Source organism: Eptesicus fuscus, chromosome 12 (genome assembly GCF_027574615.1).
Source record: "Eptesicus fuscus isolate TK198812 chromosome 12, DD_ASM_mEF_20220401, whole genome shotgun sequence".
NCBI lineage: Eukaryota > Metazoa > Chordata > Mammalia > Chiroptera > Vespertilionidae > Eptesicus > Eptesicus fuscus.
In genome coordinates this window covers 50,635,891-50,656,108 of record NC_072484.1, presented here as the reverse complement: position 1 = coordinate 50,656,108, position 20,218 = coordinate 50,635,891, and the positions used below count along the sequence as shown (strand labels likewise).

Below are 20,218 nucleotides of genomic sequence, written 5' to 3'. Positions count from 1 at the left end.
TGGCAAAGGCCCCTATGGACTGGGATCCCTCAGGACCAATTCCCCCAAGAGCTGGCACAGTTGGGCACAAAGGCGAAAAGATGACAGTTAATTGGCTACAGCTGCCTGGAAGCCCCAGGCTATTTGACTGGATGCCAAATGCTCTCGGATATATGCACCTTCTGAGGCCAGAGACCAAAGACAAGATCAAAACCAAGCTCTTAAAACAAGACAAATGGCATAGACAAAGAAAACCAGACCATTCTAGGGGGAACAGGACCAGCAGAAAACAAGAGTATTCAAACCTTCACCGGAACCATGTTTGCTCAAGAAACTTCTTTCACAAATTTTTTCCTGCTAATCCAAATTTAGAAAGAGGGGAAGAAAAGATCCTTACCCCTCTCGCTCCACGGACCCCACTTTCGGGGATTCTGGGGGTGCTGAGACAGGAAGAACTCTTACTCACCATGTGCCGACCTATGTCAGATGCCCAGGGTCTCATCTGACAGTCCCAAAGTGACAGAAAATTAATTTTCCTTCTACCCTTCTAAGTTCTTTGGGCTGGACTAAATGAGCATATTTATTAGGTATGTATGATGTCTCCTAAGAATATGAGACCTGAGGCTACATCGGGCAGTTCAGGCTTGTGTGCCCTCTAGAGCTAAGGAGCAGAGGAGGGGTGGGTTTGGAACTTCAAAGGGCAGGGAAGTAATTCACAAGGAGATGGAAGAGCAAACTTTGGTAAGTAAATGTTTGCTGGGCCATCTTCAACAAGGGAACACTGAGAGGACTTTGGTAAAGGGCTTGCCAGGTTCCTTCCTGTCTATCACATCTAGTTCATAGTGAACTGTAGTTGCCCAGGATGCTAGCTCCCTTCCTGTCTAAATCTTATAGGCAGGTAGGGGGAAGGTCAAAGGCAGTTAGGGGGAAGGTAAAGGTTCTTCCTGTGTCTTTTATTTCTTGAAGATACCCAGCTTAAAATAACCAACATTTCAAAAAAGGCCTACTTCGGACTAATACTGCCTCCCTCACCACTCACGGTGTTCCCCAAAGCCCCAGGGTGGACGCAGATGTTACAATTTTCTCTGAAAAGTGATAAACGAAGTCCCACGAGTCCTTCCTTTAGCTAATGCTACCTACTGTTTATTTATTTATTATTTTCAGTCTTCCTTGGGACAAATGTCATAGTATCATCATGGTGTAATAGACTTAAAGGTTGACTCCCTAGGATCTGTCTCCCTCCTGCAGAGCGGTAGGAATGTCAGCCAGGTCCATTGCCCACTTCTGGGAGCACTTTCTGAGTAAGATGCCAAAGGAAGAAACATCTGTTCATTCTGGATTGCCTCCTCCTGGTCTCTGGGTGAGACGGCAGTAGGGTTGCAAGGTGCGGAGCAGAGGTCATGGGCCATGACACTGAGGGCAGAGGCGCCCACTCCAGCCCCGGCCTGGCTGCGAGGCCGTGTAGCAGAGAAATGGGGAAAGCCCTGGTTGGTTCAGGCACATTAACCTTGCTATATCCTCACTAGTGAACACGTTGTGGTTTAAGGATCCTCACATGCCTAGCATCACCTTTCTGACCCAGATACCAACAAGAGCAGATGAACTTCTCTCTCTCAGGTCCAAAAGCTCCTCTCAGCCCCTCCTCTCCTCAGCCCAGCAGTTCTGCCTTTTTCCAAATAACAGGCAGCTGTATTTTTGTCAATGGCCAGCTCCTGGTGGAGTAACAGGGAAGCAATCCTGGACAACTTTAAAATAGGCAATCCTGAGAAGGCCTCCGCTGCGCACAGTACTTTCCTGATGAGCACCATCTCCCAGGGTAAGCCTCCCTGAGGACAAGGATGGCTGGTTAGGAAGATGAGAATGCAGAACACAGGCTTCAGGACGCTGTGGAGGTGACTCCAGGGCAAGGGAGGACCTGGGGAGTGAAGGTGTCAGAGAGGGCATGGGGGCCAAAACAATGAGTGTTCATATATATATATATATATATATTTGTATTGATTTCAGAGAAGAAAGGAGAGAAATATCAATGATGAGAATCATAGATCAGCTGCCTTCTGCATGCCCTCTATTGGGGACTGAGCCTGTAACCCGAGCATGTGTCCTAATCAGGAATCAAACCATGACCTTCTGGTTCATGGGTCAAAGCTCAACCATTGAACCACACTGGCTGGGCTAAAACAAAGACTTTTAATGTCATCATTCTGTTCCATCAGTATGGGTATGAGGGCTCAATATATAGCAGCCCCTTTTCACATCCCAGTTCTGATCTGAGTTAAGATGGTCAGCAATGTGGACAAACTATATAGACTTTGAATGAAATGAATTAAGCCCTGCTTCCCATTTACTCTGGGCTTTTTACCAGCGGGGCCAATAAACTCTCCATTTGTTTAAACCAATCTGACTTGATTTTTGGTGTCTAGGCAGCATAAGGCATGGGGATGGGGACAGACACTTCCCTAACAGCTATGGAGGGGCCGTGAGTCCCCACTCCTCCTGGGGGGCTGGGAGAGAAGACCCACCCCCACCTGAAGCCCCCACAACATACCACCCTCCACACGCAGGGTGCTCCTAGGTAAGTCAGGGGGCAGGGACGCATCCAGAGGCTCCATTTGTACTTTTTATTCATTGGCACAGACAGACTACATGATCCTTCCAGTTAGGTTCAGGTTTGGAGGGTTAGCAAGAAGACAGGAGAGTTACAGTGTTCAGTAAAGGACAGAACCACAGGGCAGCAAGGGACCAGAAAGGGAGGCCCTCACTCGTCCTATGCCCCACCTAGATAATCCGTGTGCCCGACCCTGAATCAGAGGCAGAGGTAGGGCCAGGATCAGCAAGGCCTCTGTTTAGTCTGACTAGATGTCAACCACAACCTTCTACAGAAGAACTCTTGTTGTGAGTCCTGGAGACGAAGCCATGCTGAGCATCTCGGAGAATTCAGCTGACATTCGGGGTCACTGATACCCCAGGACTGAACGTGTGTAACTGCCCAGTGTAGGTCATGTCATTCAGGGACAGGCTGGTGCTCCTGTGTCCATTCCTGGATGTGTGTGTGTGGTCTGACAAGAGAGGAGGAAGACAGACTGCTTTCTGGAGCGATCAGAGAGGGTGCAGGTGGAGGGCGGGTGCCTTCAGAGGTGCTCCATAGGACACGGGGCCTCTCAGTTCTTCAGCTGAGACACTTCATACAGATACGCAGCCAGCATTTTGGTTCCTTCTATGTAGTTGTGCCTGATGGAGAGGAACAAGTCATGGTGTTGGCTGGTGTCCCGAGGTCCAGGCACACATGTGGCATTCTGGGAGCATCCCACCGTCCTGGTGTGCGGGCCCTGAGTTCTGCTTGCCTTTAGAATTTGGGTACCTAGTTCTCAAATGTAGGCTCAGCCCAAGTGTCCCAGCAGGGACCAGTCCTGGCCCTGGACTCATCGAATAGACGGGATCTCACCTAGCCCCCGACTACAAAAGGCCTTGCCTTGATCATGGCCCTCCCGTTATTTGTTTGGATCTGAAGCCACCACTTGGTGTCCTAGGACCCAGGTCTCTGTCCCTCCCTTCCACCCTCCATGCAGGGACTCTGCCTCTTAGTCCCTGACCCCAAGATGACCCCAGTTTCCTATCCTCCTCTGCTCTTCCTGGGTCCTTCCTCACAGCTTCCAACTCAGAGATCAACTTCCGTCTTTGTTGGTTAAAGACCCCATCACGTCTGTATAAGCCAGGGAGGAGAAAAGTAGCTTATGGAGCCAGTAATGACATGAGGACTTCCAAACAGGAAGGTGCAGGGGTCCTTCAGGAGTCGCCGGGGAAGCACAGAGATCAACAGACCACTGGGTGAACCTTGTTCTGAAGAACCGCCACCTCCCACAGGCTTCCTTCCCTACCTCCCACCAGTGTTCCCTCCACCAAGGACAGATGGTAGAGAGCACAGGAGGAGGGGACCCCAGAAATCACCTCTTAGCAGCAGGAAAGGGGCAGGTGTGGAGGAGGAAGGGTTGCAGGGGACGCCCTGGCTTTCACAGGATTTCTCACTGGTATCCACAAGGAAACTAACCCAGATTCAGGACTGAGGATCCAGAGCCTCACCTGTTGAGCTTTTCATTCTGGGAGTGGGCGCCATCATCAGCGGACCCCACGGGCAACAGCATGACATTCTTGCCTGTGGCCTCCTGAAAAGTCAAAGTCACAGGAATACTGCCACCTTCCCTGGTTAAGTCCGGCTCAACACCAAACACTGGAGGGAATGAAATAAAAGAAATAGTTAGCTTGGGGGCTGAGGCTCCCCCGCATACCTACTACCTGGGTCGGACCCTGGGACAGCAGCCCCTCTCAAGGATGGCTGGTGGTGCGGCCCAGCCTGAGCGTCGATGCTCCTTAGAGCATGACTATATAGCTACCTGTAATATGATACGGCAGAGCCCTAGCAGACACGCTGAGGGCCCTGGCATCGTCCCCAGGAGAATGTCTGACCTGTTTTCAGGGCTCTTCTCCCAGCCATGTAATGAGGGTGGTTGAAGTCAGACACCCAGGGCTTCCCGCCATGGCCCATGTACACCTTGAATTTGTTGGGGCTCTGCAGTTCAGCAAACTTCTTTGTCAAGTACTTTGTAACCTGAACCACAAACAGAAGAGACACAAAGTATTATAAAGCTCTGCACCTGACCCACAGCAGATCTACAGTGAGTCCACATGGCTTGTAAGTAGCCTACCGTAAGTCTACCAGGAGTCTACAGAGACTCAACACAGGTCTACAATGGGTCTAGAGCAGTGGTTCTCAACCTTTCTAATGCCGCGACCCTTTAATACAGTTCCTCATGTTGTGGTGACCCCCAACCATAAAATTATTTTCGTTGCTACTGTTAATGAATCGTAATGTAAATATCTGTGTTTTCCGATGGTTTTAGGCTCTACAGCAGCGGTTCTCAACCTCTGGGTTGTAACCCACAGGTTGAGAACCGCTAGCAGGGTCACCTAAGGCCATCGGAAAACGCAGATATTTACATTACGATTCATTAACAGTAGCAAAATTACAGTTATGAAGTAGCAACAAAAAGAATTTTATGGTTGGGGGTCACCACAACATGAGGAACTGTATTAAAGGGTCACGGCATTAGAAAGGTTGAGAACCACTGGTCTAGAGTGAGTCTACAGTGGTTTACAATTAGCCTACGGTAAGTCCACCATGAATCTACAGTGAGACTATAACAGGTCTACAATGGGTCTAGAGTGAGTCTATAGTGAATTTTCTGCTGCTAAATGCTGATCTGCATAACTGTGTTAATAGAAAAGGGGATTTTATCAAGAATCAAAAGCCAGTTATTTGCAGGTAAAAGGTAATGTTTTATGTCAAGCAATTCACCCTTTATATAGATGTTCCCATATAATGATAATATTTAAACCAAGTTTTCAAAATTGTTCTTTGACTTGCTTTATCAAAAAGATCACATCCAGACTAAAAACAGAGCCAGGTGCTGGCCCAGGGAGACCTCTTGATGACAAAATGCCAGTCCTCAGCATTCTCTCCCCATAGGGAAGCTTCTATCCTCCAAACCTTCCCGTCTGGGTGACTGCTCCTGGGAAGCCTGGCGGGCCTGCAGCAATCAGAATTTGCCCCTCTGAAATCTTCCCTGACAGGAGTCTTCCCCTCCGCTTCTCACCCCTGCCCAGAGGGTGCTCCCTTGGATCCTCACCATAACATATTGGACCCAAAGTCAGCATCTGACCTGAAGTCAGAGATCAGCTTTGGGCATGCCTCAGCACTGACAAAGGTCACTTACACGTAATGCTTTTTTATGTGGCCTTTATCTTCGATCAGTTTCTGAACTGCTTATTCTAGTAATTACTGAGTTGGCCATAGCCAAGAGGTGGGGACATGTGGTTTTGGGTTTGTGTTTTTCAGTTGTTCAGAGGAAAACCTTTTGGCTCCTGAATCTTTGCCGGTTCACAGCAGCCCCCTCCCTGAGTCCCACTGCCCGTGTACCTGCTCGCTGACAACCTCAGGAGCCATGTTGGGCACGAGCCTGATGGAGAACTTGCCAACCACTTTCCTAGGAATCACGGTCTTGGCCCCTGAGCCGGAGAAGGCACCTTCGATCCCGTGGAGGGAGAGGGACGGGTACCGCCATCTGTGCATCAGGATGTCTTTCTGGAGAAAATGACAGAGAAGTTCAGGGGACAGCTTTCAGAGGAGACAGGAATGTTGTCTGGGAGGTCCCTCTTAGTCACAGCTGGCCTGTTCCTGAGCACAGGAAGGAGATGCAGACCCCGCAGGAGTTCAGTTAATGCTGGCTGACCTGAATGTGAGCTTACATACAGACCTCATAAACCAGGAACTGAGCGGGCTCTGCCAGGTAGGCCTTACACCGTCTCTGGCCTGTCCTAGAGACCATCCCACACACGTAAACAGGCGAGAGCTACCTGCTTCTAGGTTTTCTCTGCATGTATTCCAGGGCCCAAGTGGTCATCAGTCAATATTTGACATTTCTAACAACCTCTCAGCAACCAGCCCGGGAATGGTCTGCACCTTCTGATGACTCAGGTGCCCACAGAAATGCCCAGATCTCTGCCAGCCCCTCTGCTCCTTCCCAAGGGGCCCCTGCAGTTGGGAGGCTTGGGGATGGACAGGTCTTGGCGTGGCCAAGGCAGCACCTTGCAGCTGTGCAGCAGGGTTTGTGCTCCCACGTCCTTGGCGTACTCCTCCAGGTCAAAGTCAATCTGGTCGTAGAGCTTCAGCTCCTCCTCCGTCACAGGTGCCACAGCCTCGCTGATGCCGGGGATGAGGATCTTCCCCTTCCTGTCCACCAAGCAGCCTGGAGAAGAAAGGGAACGGTGGGTGCCAGTGCACAGGCTGCAGGGAGTCCTGTGGCACAAGAGCCCTGTGGTCACCTTTCCTGGGCACACGTGAGCGCCTGGGTACCTGTGCTCATACGTCAGTTAACTACCGTAATAACCCAGTGAGGTGAGCAGTACCATCTTCCCATTTTAAGACAAAGAGACTTAGATACAAAGGGGCAGGTGAACTGTCCACAGTCACAGACCAGGACACACTGAGCAGAGTGGTCCCAGGCCTCCTCTAAAAACCATGACACTCTCCAATATTGCCTTTTCAATGCACTTTCCACAAGAAAATAGCTGTTCCCAAGCTGAGAGAGAACTAGAGAGAGGGACAGAGTAGACTCCAGTCCCAGGAGCAATAGACTCCACAGATGGCAGCCACCATCCATCTGGGAAGGAAACAGCACAACAAACCATATGGTGAGGCAACAGGATGCCAGGGAGAGTGAGCTGGGGTCTCACTCTCAAGGAGCCGACCATGCAAGACCCCTCACTATGGCCAGTTACAATGTCAAACGGGCTGAAGCAGATGCTGTCTGAGAGATGTGACATACTAGGTGTACCGGTTAATAATAGTGGATTTTGTAATCAAAGAAAACACGATAATTTCAAGAGAAACATCAAAGGTGCTTTATTCAAAGTAATGTCCATTGCTAGCTACACATTTCCTCCATCTTTCCGGTAATTTGTGCATACCATCCCAATAGAACTTTTCTTGTTTTGAGGCAAACCATTCAGAGATCCAATTTTCCACTTCTTCAGGTTTTGAAGTGCTGCTCAGAAAGTGCGTGTGCCATCGATCAGAACAAGTAGGAATCTGAAGGAGCAAGGTCTGGTGAATACAGCGGGTGGATTAATACTTCCCAGGCAAGATCTTTTAACGTGTCTTTAACTGGTTTTGAAGTGTGTGATGGTGCATCATCATGAAGCAACTTACTTGGCCGTGTCTTCTGGAACATTCTGGTCGTTTCACAATCAAAGCATGGTTCAAATTGATTATTTGTTGTCCGTAGCAATCAGTATTAACGGTTTCACCTGGTTTTAGAAGCTGATAATACACCACACCTTCCTGATCCCACCAAACGCAGAGCATTGTCTTCTTTCCGAAGCGATTTGGCCTTGCAGTCGATGTTGATGGTTGACCTGGATCAACCCATGACTTTGTGCATTTGGGATTTTCAAAATAAATCCACTTTTCATCGCCAGTCACAATTCGATGCAAAAAAAGACTTTCTTTCGTGCCGTTGAAGCAACATTTTACTGATGACTTTTCTGTTTCCCATTTGTCTTTCGTTCAGTTGATGTGGCACCCATTTTCCTTCCTTTAAAATCTTTCCCATTGCTTGTAAACGATCAGAAATTGTTTGCTGAGCAACGTTTAATCTTTCTGCAAGTTGTTTTTAGTTTGACACGCATCTTCATCCAATAATGCTTGTAATTGTTGGTCTTCAAACTTTTTCAGTTGACCTAGACGTCTTTGTCTTTCACATCGAAAGCATCACTTTTAAAGCGTTTAATCCAGCGTTCACAAGTATCTTGAAATGGAGCATGTTCCCCATAAGCTTCCCAAAGTATTCAGCAGCACTTTTCTTCAAAATAAAGTAATGAATTAAAACTTCCCGCAAATGCTCTTTATTTTGGCACGAAATTCGACATTTTTAAGTGTAAAAATATCTGTGATGTTAACACCTTCAGAAAATTTGACATATGAAGTTTTGAAGCTTATTGTCAATACAACAAAATAGCATATATATCAAATCACATCGCATATATATCAACATATGTGTAACTCCATCTATTGAAAAAAATCTGCATTATTAACTGGTACACCTAGTACGTGTTCAGAGGAAGGACAGTTGTGGGAATCTAGGGGACAGGCTGGACAGGGCCAGACAGGGCTGAGGAGCCAGGGGTGCCCAGCTGGGTCCTGGAGGCAAGACAGAGTTTAGCTACACAGGGAGGTAAGGGTGTGAGGAAGAGGAAGGCAGAAACCAGGTATCCAGACCCAATCTTTTAAAGGGAACAGTGAGCAGAGCAAGGGAGCTGCAGAGTAACAGGGAAGTGGTTCATGAAGAATGCTGGAATGCACCAAATGCTGATGACAGCCTGGAAATAGCCCACCAGCTGGTCTCCCAAATCACCAAATCGTGACTGAAACCCGGCTTACCCATCAGCGTAATGAGATCCGTCATGGCCTCGTGCACTGAGCCCCCGTACACCCCAGAGTGCAGGTCTTTGTCACTGCATTCCACCTGGAAGGAACAAAGACCACTCTATTGGGCTGCTTAGCAGGAGCTTATTTTTATCATGTGACAGTAAATTGAACCAAGAACATTCATAAGACCTGACAGGCAATTTTAAAATCAAAATTTGCTCCCTCAATGAGCAAAGCAAGGCATTTCCTAAATTATAAAACCTGAAAAAACAGAAAATACCCTTGGAAATGCCAACCACAGGTAAACCAGGAATATAACCATAGGTGAATTAGGAATACTGACCCCAAGTGAACTAGGAGTACTGAGCACAGGTGAACTAGGAATACTGATGAGCACAGGTGAGCTAGGAATTCTCAGCACAGATGAACTAGGAGTGCTGAGCACAGGTGAGCTAGGAGTGCTGAGCACAGGTGAGCTAGGAGTACTGAGCACAGGTGAGCTAGGAGTACTGAGCACAGGTGAGCTACGAGTGCTGAGCACAGGTGAGCTAGGAGTACTGAGCACAGGTGAGCTAGGAGTACTGAGCACAGGTGAACTAGGAGTGCTGAGCACAGGTGAGCTAGCAGTACTGAGCACAGGTGAACTAGGAGTACTGAGCACAGGTGAGCTAGGAGTACTGAGCACAGGTGAGCTAGGAGTGCTGAGCACAGGTGAGCTAGGAGTACTGAGCACAGGTGAGCTAGGAGTACTGAGCACAGGTGAACTAGGAGTGCTGAGCACAGGTGAACTAGGAGTATTGAGCACAGGTGAGCTAGCAGTACTGAGCAGGGCAACTCCCCCAGCTCTCAGAGCCTTTTGCAGTGGTTTCAGGGATACCTTGCAAGAGCTACTAAAAGGGCAACAACAACCAGGAAAAAGAGCCAGCAGGGACCTGAAGCCCAAGGACCTGGGGTCAGTGTCCGCCCCACCGCTGCCACGCTATGTAACCAGGATAAGGCAGTAACAGCCCTGGGCCTCTGCCTCCTCACCTGTAGCAGAGTAAGACCGCTCACCTCCCAGCTACTGTGTCCCCGTTGGTTATTCATACAGCAGGTAGAAAGGTGCCTTGCACAGGGTGAGTGCTCAGTACAGCAACTATGATCATTCCCAGAACTTTTGAGTCTATAGACCACCCTCACATGCAGGAACTAATCATCAGTCACCTGTGCGGTAGGAACCCCCCACCTTTCTGTGTAGAGGAGAAGACCGAGACTCAGCCCACCAGTGAGTGGTACGTCCATCCTCCTGAGCTTCTGTGTTGAGGGTAACGTCCCAGTTCCCTTAAGATCACTCAGTCATGGGATAAGAGCTTAGGGGCTAAAATACGAACACTGTCACTTTTGAAAGGAAGTCTTCCTAAAATGCTCTGCATAAGTCTCACATCTTCCTACATGGACTAGCACTTCATCTTTTCTCAACTGCACAAGACAATCCTGCAAAGAATACACCCTAGCGTGAAGGTGGATGACGCTGACTCTGATGGCACTGGGCATGGAGCACCACAGGGGAATCACCATGGGACAGGGGGAACGCGGCCGATACCTCGATGAAAAAGTAGCAGATGCCCCTGAGGCCGTAGGTGATGCAGGGCTTCTTCTTCCCCAGCCAGTAGTTGTCAGAAATGCAGACGTAGTCCACGTCTTTAAAGAAGGTGTCCTTTTGGGCAAAAATCAGCTCATCCAGGCCCTCGGAGCCCGACTCCTCCATGCCCTCCAGACAGAATCGGATGTTAACAGGGATTTCCTGTGATAGGAGAAGAGTGTCGCAGGCATTCAGCTTTCACATACGTTTAGTTCTTAGAGACAACAGACAGGAAGTCACCAAATGTGAAATCACCAATTTCAAATACCCAACTTCCTCCAGACCAAGCACTCTGGCAGGAGGTGTGCGGTTCCCAGTGACCCTCAGTCCCCAGGTGCTGGGCTGTGTCAGGGGACAAGCCTGGCTCCAGCCACAGCTACATCCTCACTGAGAGCTCCTTGCCAGCAACTCCTCAGGTGACCACACTTCTGAGTCACAGGGATCTATGTGCTCACCCAGCGCAGGTCAGGAGTCTCCATTAAGGCCTGAGCTGCTCTCTGAAGGCTGTACGCAAAGAAACCACAGGAGTCTTCATTTGCACCCTGTGGCCACCACCAGGGCCCTCGAGAGAGGGAAAGCCTCTTCCTAATTTAGAAGGTACTCCTGCACTATGACCTCCTGCTCGCACTAAAGTACCTTTTCTTAAAGAGTGGATGCTGCCGTCTGTCCATCCGGCTCCTCTCTGCAGTTTACCAGGTCTCCCCAGCGCTGTGCGGTGAGGCAGGTGGCCTTCCACACATGAGAAAATGAAGGCTGTGGCATGGCAGGGCCTCACTGGGACTGAAGTTTGCAGAGTCCTTTTCAGAACTGCCCCCAGATGGCACTGCTCAGGCACACCCCCCTCCTCTGCCCCTCAGATGGATTCCTTCTGGGGACTTTGGTATATGGAACAGGTAAGTGGAGGTGCTCTGGGCGGCTCTGCCCTGCACACGGCCACCCCTTCTCTCAGTTGCCCTCAGTCCCTGCGCCCAGCATGTGGCGGCCATGGGAGCACTGCCATCCAGTGGTTCTGGGCTGCGGCTTTCTCCTGTGTAAAATGGACCCCTGGGCCCTATTCGGATCTACCATTTCACGCTCTAACAAACATGCTTGTCTTACAATTCTTATTTTATCATGATACAAGAGAAAGGCAAGATGCAAAAACCATCTGTACACTTGATCACAATTAGGTTAAAAACAGTTGAAAAGACTGGTAAGTACCAAAACATTAAGTCTCTTAGGGTTGAGATTCTAGGCAACTTTTTCTCTCTACTTCTCTAAAGTTTACAAACTTTCAACAAGGAGTGGAGATTTCCTAGTTAAGGAAGTATATTTCTAAAAATAAAATGTATTTTCAGGAGGCTGTAAACCATGCAGAGAAAGTAAGGGGTTTGTCCGCTATCACAGCCCAGGTGGGAGGGCCATTTGTGTGTGGCCTGGGTTCCTGCCGAGTCATCAATAGTGCGGCCCTTGAACACTGTAAAACAATTACACCTGCAGTGTTTCCTGAAGCTGGAACACAACCTCTCATCTAAAATCTGAGTCATTGGGCTGACACTTTGCGGGGAGCCTGCTGTCTCACATCCTAGTGATCTTTGATCTTGAGAAGCCCGGCCTTGTTACGCTCAGATGGAACGGGGTGAACCAGGCTCAAGGAGGGTGACATACTTGACTTGTTTTCTGAAAGGCTTCCAGGGCATTCATCCAGCCGGCCACTGGCCCCTTGTCATCAGTCGAACCTCTCCCGTACAGTTTGCCTGGAACAGCAATCAGCAAATTCATAGCATTACAATGACAAGGAGACAGATGGAGAGTAAACCCTCGGTGAACATCTGGTAACATCTTGGCGAAACCACATACGTCTGCCCTGAGAACGTCTCTTGACATTGGAAGCCCATTTGCCTGTTATCAGGAGCCCCAAGTCTCTACCCGGCACTATTGCTAAAATGATGGGAGAATTTGCCATCACTGAAGGCAGCCATGTGGATGCCTCCAAGTCCCTCTCCCGTCCCCCATGGATATGGCAGTTAGCCAGTGCTCACGATCCTGCTGACTCAGGGCACAAACTTCAGACCCAGGTCCAGGAGCTTACTATCAGTGGGCCAGTGGTTAAAATCGACTTCCATAACCAGCTGGTATCAATAAGGGTGGAAAACCTGGGCAGGGCCGGGAAGCACGATACACCCTTATCAAGAGAATGACAAATCTCATCCCACCCCAATTTCACATCTAATCTGATTAAGAATGGGACTTATGCTTGTCCTTGATTTCTCCAGGGTATCACTGAAATCTAACAGCACAATACTGCTTCCCCTCAGTGTAGGGAGTCAGTCCCTCCCCTCTGCACCCCTGCTCCTGGGACCCCTCCTGGGGAAACAAGGCCTCCCCCTGGCCTGCTGTCATGTGACACAGAGCACCTGAGGGCGACCAGGGCAGAGCACGGATGGCCATGCCTGCCAGGGGCTCAGCTTCCCTCTGTCCTGGTCAGCTCTCTGACTTCCTCATTCCTAAGACTGTTTTCAAATGTTTGGCAGTTTTAACATGACCCACCCCAAAGTAGTACAAGGCTTAAAGCCATCACTACCCTGGGAATTTACTTTTAAATTGAACCCAACTTTTCACAAAAGCTAAAGATCTCTCCTAAAAGCATCACTGTTCTGTGAGGAATGCTGATGAGGTGATGGGGGTGTGCGGACCACGCTGCACAGAGGTGTACAAGACAAAGAGGCATGCACCCCCCAGGCTCCTTCCAGCATCCTTGATGCCCAGTCTGCTGAGGGAGCCTTCTGTCTGGTGCGATCAGGAGGGGCTGTGTTCTAAGCTGGCGGTGCAGGTGGGGGAGGAGTGATGAGGAAGACAACTCAAGGAGGAAGGGGTCCCAGTGCCACCAAGTCTCCAGAGAGTTGTCAAGTGGAGACTCAGCATGTGAGGGCTGCACTGCCTCAGTTCAGAACTGGGGAAGCCTCACTGACCCAAGGCCAAAACCCCCGTTTCCACAGGACGGCAAGGCTTTCTCATGTTCCTGTCTGGTGCACACGTGTAAACTTCTGGAAGCCGATTTCTACATTAGGTCCCAACAGCCTGTTCTGGGAGGATGGCCAAGGGAGTGCCGGGGATGCTGCTGGTGAAGAAGCAGCAGGATTTGAAGCGCTGCTCTGCCAGGAGAGCGTCCTTACCGTCTCGCTCCACCAGGGTGAAGGGCTCACTGTCCCAGCCATCCTCCAGGGCTGCCGGCTGCACGTCCAGGTGGCCGTAGATGCACACTGTCTTCTTCTGGGGGTCGGAGCCCAGCTTGCCAAGTAAAATGGGAGGAAGTGGTATCTCTGAGCCATCGGGGAGCTGCAAGAGGAAAGAGAAGCATATGAAGACAGCCTTTGTTTAAAAACCTGGTGTTTATGGCAGATATTATTAAAATACCTTAAGTGTTCTTATCCCTTCTCATCAACCTCCCTCTATTGTAGGGTTTAAGATCATATTGCTCAACTGAGTAATTTAATTAACAAGAAATTACTTTGCTATAACCCAGAGTACAAAGACTGAATTATGTTCACCAATTGCAGGCAATTTGGTAGATTTTTAAAGGCAGATTGTTGTTGTTTTTAACTCTTATACAACAAAACATGTTATGAGAGGTGAGTTTGGGATGCAACTTAGTTCAGTATTTTCTAAATAATGGATAAAAACTACTACAATCTTAAAGCAGAAGATGGGTGTTTGCAAATCACATTAGTTCTGCACAGAAGGGCTGTAGACCAGGATGCAGTGAGTAAGTCCCAGGAAATTGCACGAGTAGGCACTGGAGCAGGTCCTCTGGAAGGCTTTCTGGTCTCCAACGATCCCGTAAGAACGGGGCCAATGCATCAACCACGGCATTCTCTCTAGAATAGCAATGCAGGAAGCGAAGGCAGGCTCAGTGCTTCTCCTACGCCTACAACAGCTCAACTCTCCAGCCGACACTTTAAAATCCGGCCCTGCACCCTGTAACAGCTCTCCCAGCTCCTCTATTCCAACAGGGAAAACTGTCACCATTACAAAGTACCACCAGAAAATGAGGGGGGGGGGGGAGGTAAGGGTTGCAGGAGGGTGAAAAGTTCACATAATTTTGTGTCGCTGCTGGGTAAGGATTACTCATGCTAGAACCATCACATACGTCTAGTTACTAGAACACAGTCTTTGTGAAATAAACATTAATAAACTCACAGACTAAATTGGTAATGAAACTAAACTAACGATTTATAATCAAGAGGTAAATGAGCAACTAGTAAAAATGACGAGCCTATCAGGATGAGTGATGGGCTGATGAAAGTGTCCGCCCCAAGCTCCAGGGGCTCTGAGCACCCCTAGGCATACCATATATTCAGGAATGCACCAGGCTGCGGGGTTTTTCCAGGTCCTCAGATTTGTCTTTCCAGTAAACTCCACTCATAAATACTCAGCGTAAGTAACTCTCAGTAACCCCACAGGTACCCCTGTGCTGCCCTCACAAACACTGCTGGACTGGAATCAGGAGGCCCAGGTTTTATCTCCACTGGGAACTGGTGTGGTTCCCAGTGGAGGCAAAGCCCACCTGGGCCTCGGGTGCTTCCACTCATGAAAAGAGCTAAATGTCCACAGTACAATCCAGGGACAATGACCTCAACTGACACACCATCAGGCAAGAAAAGTGAGATAAAGCTAACCTCGCCACACCCTGCAATAGAAAATGATACTGCATCTTCGAAAATACATGGCATGAAACATGTAATTCACATGGGACTGAAATCATTGGAATGACTGAGCATGAGTGGACTGTTCACTCCAGTTAGAAAGAAACCAATTTCCTGTCAGAATCCAGCTCACACACAAAGTTCCTCTTTTTCAAGAAAAAGTGCTATTCCTTGCAGTCAGGATGCTGGAGACAGAGTGTGGGGACCTTGGGAGTCTTCGTGTTTTTACACTTACATGGATAGAGTGTAGCTGCCTAGTTTGAAAGGAGACTGATTTATGGTGAATCTCAGTTATTTTCTAAGAACAGCCTCTACGCTAACTTACTGGGTAACCCTCCGCAGTTCTCCTTCCTGGAGAGAAATGCCGAGAATGACAAAAACCTGTGCCCCAGTCCAACTGAAGAAACCACACAGAGATTTATATCCAAATCAGGCCTTTCTGGTGAAAGACAAGCAGGGTATCTGAGCGTACACTCATACCTTCTGTTTTCCAATATCCACCAGTTCCACGGAGCCGCCCAACTGCTTGATATCCGCAGCGGCCACTTCCATCATCTTTTTGATTTCCCCTCTCTTCTCGGGCCACGCAGATACGCTCTGGATGGCCACCCATTCCGCAAGCTTCTGTTTGTGGACAATAAGCAAAAAGGGATTCTCAAAAGATACTCCTAAAGGAAGAAAGGCATCCATACTTTTGCCGTGTTTCAGGCACCCAACGCAGACCTGCTACCTGTGGCCACTCCATGTTGCACATGTTGACCACACATGGAAGAACAGATCAATCAACAGATACCCTACTTTTACTGACCCTGTAGCAAGAACTATATAGCATAACAGAAACATGTCAGAATGCATATTTTTAACCATTAAGCATGAGGTGAATATAAATTGTACAGAGTCCATAAATACCTTTATATCTGAATCTAACAAAATTACAAATGAGGGGTATAGAAACTACCCAAGATTTTCAGTTCAGGTTAGCTTAGTTATCATCCTTATAATGGCAGGTTCTCTAAAGTATAAGTTTTAGAATGAGAACTCTAAAGATTTCATCTGAAATGTGGCTACCAAGAATAACTTTAAATGATGATTCTTTAAATTAAACTCAAGTAACAGATTAATCTATAATGCTACTGAATCATTGAAAACATCCTAAATGCAAAAGAGGTCTTTAATCTACTACAAGAAATTATAGATGAAGATTAAACAAAAATTTCAATTAGCTCTGCCATTTCTAGAAACATATATTAAGACTTTCTGTCAAAAGCCAAAATTATAACTTCTATACTGTAATGAGGAGGTAAAGGAAAAGATCTCCAGACTTATATATACAGGGTGGGGCAAAAGTAGGTTTACAGTTGTAAGGAAACAGTTTATTCTCATATCATTTATTATTGTATTATTTTTCATATGAACAACTATAAACCTATTTTGCCCCACCCTGTATACACTCACTCACTCTCACACACACACACAGACACACACACACACAGACACACACACTTTTTTTTTTTTCTGTGAGAACACTTAAGAACTACTCTCTTAGCAGATTCAAGTTTACAACATAGTATTGTTAACTATGGTAACCATGCTGTACATTAAGCCTCCAGAACTTACTCTTTTTATAACTGAAAGTGTGTGCCTTTTGTCTAGGATCTAGGATCAGGAACTCGTCACTTCCTGTAGCCCCTGGCAAACACCATTCTACCCTCTGCTTCTCTGAGTTCCTTGTTCAGATTGTACATAGAAATGAGGTCATTAAGTGTTTGTCTGTCTTTAATACTTGATTTAAACAGCATAACTCACATTAGTTCCCCTGAGCCCCAAAGGACTAAACTGGATTTTAAGTTCATTAGAATAAATAAATATTCCCTTACCTTGATGTAGCGATCCTGATTTTCATCCACATACTTAAACAGGGTAGCGAGGACCGACATCTTCCAACCAAAGGGCAGGCCTTGGAGATTCTTGGAGGGAAGAGCGACCTGTCAATCCTGCCTCTACACAGGGCCGGAATGAGGAAAAGTCACTCGGCTGCTCAGGGTCATGAACTCCTACCCCACCTTCCTGGCCAGCAGTGCCAGCAGTCATCACGAGGACTCCAGGAAGTGACCGCAGAGGCAGAAATGAAAGCTTTGGGATGCAGTGAGAGGCTCAGGTTGATCTCCCATCTTTTTCAGAAGGAAAATGTACCCAAGATTATGTCACAATGGCAGATAAAGAAGCAAGGGCCTGCGTTGAAGACAATCTGATGAAAACTAAAAGTAGGTAGTTTTCAGTAATGCTGACTTATCAGCACTTAAAAATTTAATTTTACTCTCCTGAAGCACATAGAGAACTTTCCACTTACTATGACCACAGAGGCAACCATCACTCCAAGGATCCCAGCAAAAATGTCACAGCCTACCCCTTACAGTCACAAGGGCACAACACAGCAAAAAAGCCCCAGGACAGGCTGATAAGCCCTGTTTAAGGAAGTTGACAATCTGAGTCCAGAAACTGCTAAAGGCAACATGGGAAAGAAGGCCTGATTAGAATAAGCAGCTCCATCTACCTGCACCCCATCCCCCTGTGCATTTTCTAACACCCAGTTTCCCATGTGTGAGACCCACCACATCCCACTCCACCCCACAAATACGAGGGGCGGGGTGGAGGATCCTCTGATGCCTCACCTTTAAAATCTGAAATGCATATGAAACAAAAATGATTCTGCTATATATTGGGACTTTCAAAATTGCTTGTCCCCTCCTTCAATTGACAATTCGAATCCCATCCAGTGGTTGGAAAGGGCTGTTATACCCCAGAGTTAGGCAGTATTTCAGACCTGGAGCTGCAAACTCATAAGATCCCACCACATCCAGGAGTGCTGATGCCTGGGCACCGACACACTGGTTAAAGAGCATGTTTTGTTTGGTATCAGATTCCAAAGTGATTTCTGGAAAGGGGAGTGACTGTATCTGCTGTGACATGAAGCGGGAAGCTGCTCAGCAACTGAGGAAGTTGCCAGAGCTGTGCAGTGTGAGTTCAGTGAGAAGAGATCAAAGTGCTTATTTTCAGTGCCTCCTTCCTCCTCCTCAAATACCAGCCATAAATTATTACAAACCTCCCAGCCAACTCAGATGGCTTCAGCTGAGGCTCTCATCTGAAAGAGCCCAGCAAGACAGTCCACAAATGCCGCAGAGGGATTTCACGGATGTTAATAAGTCAAATTTTCATCCATCGATCACCAAAAATGTAAACAGGAGGATGTCTATGACAGCATGCTATGCTGGGCACTTTTATTTGGGTTCCTGGTCCTCAAATACCACAAGTCCCCAACTCACTGCGGTATCTTCTCTTTCATAGTATGCTCTTTGCAGCCAAATTAACCCATGGCCTTCCAGTAGAGCCACTGGAAGACAGAACTACTTACACTGCACCTTTCATCAAAGGAGAGTCAGCAGACCAGATTGCAAAGCCAACCCTCCAGGGTTGGGCCAAAAGCAGCATCTGAACTACCAGTCAAAGCAGGCGAGGCCCCGGGCTACTTTCTCCCTCCCACTCACTTTCTGGGTATTTCTTGTCCTCCCCTCCCCCACATTAACTGGGACCTGCTGATCGGAATCTGTGAAGGTAAAAGCGCTGAGTTGGAGTGAACAAAAGCAAATATCCTTTCCAAATAAGTACCCCTTTCACTTCCCTCTTGAAACCTGAAGTTCCTGGGGAGTAACAAAACTTCACTAGTGAAACTAGCGGGCACGGAAGGAGGAGTGACCCTGGGAGCCCCTGGAACCGTCTACAATACCTACAAACCAATCTTTGTCCCCATTAACTCACGGCATACGTTACCATATATCAATACCTGAATCATGGCTTCGAGTCTTTGCAAAAAACCCTCCACTAAAACGGGCAGGAACCTCCAATTTGCCCAATCTAGAGCTTTATCCCAAACACAGTTTTACACATTATCTTTCCTCACTCCTCCGTGCAAACACCAGGGACGACAAAGGTGTGAATGGAAGGTCCCCGTACAGGTGCGGGTGCTCCATGAGTTGACACCGACTCAGCTCCAGGATGACGCCCGGGACCCCATGTTGGCGGCGCGGGCGGATCGGTGGCCCTGTCTGCGAGACCCAGGCCTCAGGGACGTGGTGCCAGTGTCCCGGGACCAGGGATCACCTCCATGTTTCAGGTAAGGAAACTGAGCCCGACCTGCTCAGACCCGCAAGCTGCGACCCCCGCCTTTAATGCCGGCGACAGCTAGAGACCCCTGACCCGGGGCCGGGCCATGCAGCGCCATCCAGAGCCTCCGCCAAAAGCTCTGCGGGCGAGAGACAGGCTTCCGTTTGCTGCGGGCCTAGGGACGGAGGGTGCGCCCTTCCCCGCCCGCGGAGCCCGGATTCCGCGCCGGCCCTGTTTGAACGAGACACCATGGTTTTCAGTCACCGCCGGCTACACAGACCAGGCGGTGGGCGCCGCCCCTCCAAACCCCCAACCCGACCCGCTGCGCCCGGAGCCCTCCGTTCCGGCCTCGGCACCCATTCTGCATGCCTAGCGAGGCGCGACTCCCGGAGGCCCGGGGGCCCGGGGGCCCGGGGGCAACCCGCCCGCCCGCCCAGCCAGGGAAGGACCCTCACCCGCCCGCTGCCGCCGCGCCTAGGCCGCTTCACGTGCCCCAGTCACGCCCCCGGCGGGGCTAGCCCCGCCCACCAATCCCCGCTCACCAATCTCCGCTTCTATAGGACTAGCGTCACCCGCCCGGCGCGGCCCGCCTACCAATCCCCGGACTCTTCCGGGAACAGGCGTAGCCCCGCCCCTCCCCGCCTTCGCCCCGCCCTCTCAGGGCAGGATCCCGGGTTGAGCGAGCGCCCGCCCGTGGCGTGACCTCCCTCTGTGTCTTTGGCTCTCTCCTGACTTGGCGCCTTGGACCGGGGCCTCAATGTTGGGATCTGACCCGGTGGCTTATAATGAGGT

At 49.0% G+C, this 20,218-nt stretch overlaps 1 protein-coding gene across 3 annotated transcripts; it reads right to left on the bottom strand.

The window, feature by feature from the left end:
• Window positions 1–2,583: 2,583 nt before the first annotated feature.
• Window positions 2,584–19,935, bottom strand: CNDP2 (carnosine dipeptidase 2). Of its 3 annotated transcripts, none has more exons than XM_054723921.1 (12): window positions 19,882–19,935; window positions 17,143–17,265; window positions 15,746–15,889; window positions 13,736–13,898; window positions 12,228–12,316; window positions 10,542–10,742; window positions 8,972–9,056; window positions 6,619–6,779; window positions 5,951–6,115; window positions 4,441–4,582; window positions 4,057–4,204; window positions 2,584–3,207 (listed from the first exon to the last, which is right to left on the bottom strand). In XM_054723921.1, exons 2-12 carry the CDS (start codon window positions 17,200–17,202, stop codon window positions 3,138–3,140), a joined length of 1,428 nt encoding a protein of 475 aa, XP_054579896.1. In that variant the 5' UTR covers window positions 17,203–17,265; window positions 19,882–19,935; the 3' UTR covers window positions 2,584–3,137. The 3 variants fall into 3 exon arrangements, with proteins under 3 accessions (XP_054579896.1, XP_054579897.1, XP_054579895.1); XM_054723922.1 differs by lacking the exon at window positions 19,882–19,935 and adding an exon at window positions 19,107–19,257; XM_054723920.1 differs by lacking the exon at window positions 19,882–19,935 and adding an exon at window positions 18,369–18,551.
• Window positions 19,936–20,218: the final 283 nt, after the last annotated feature.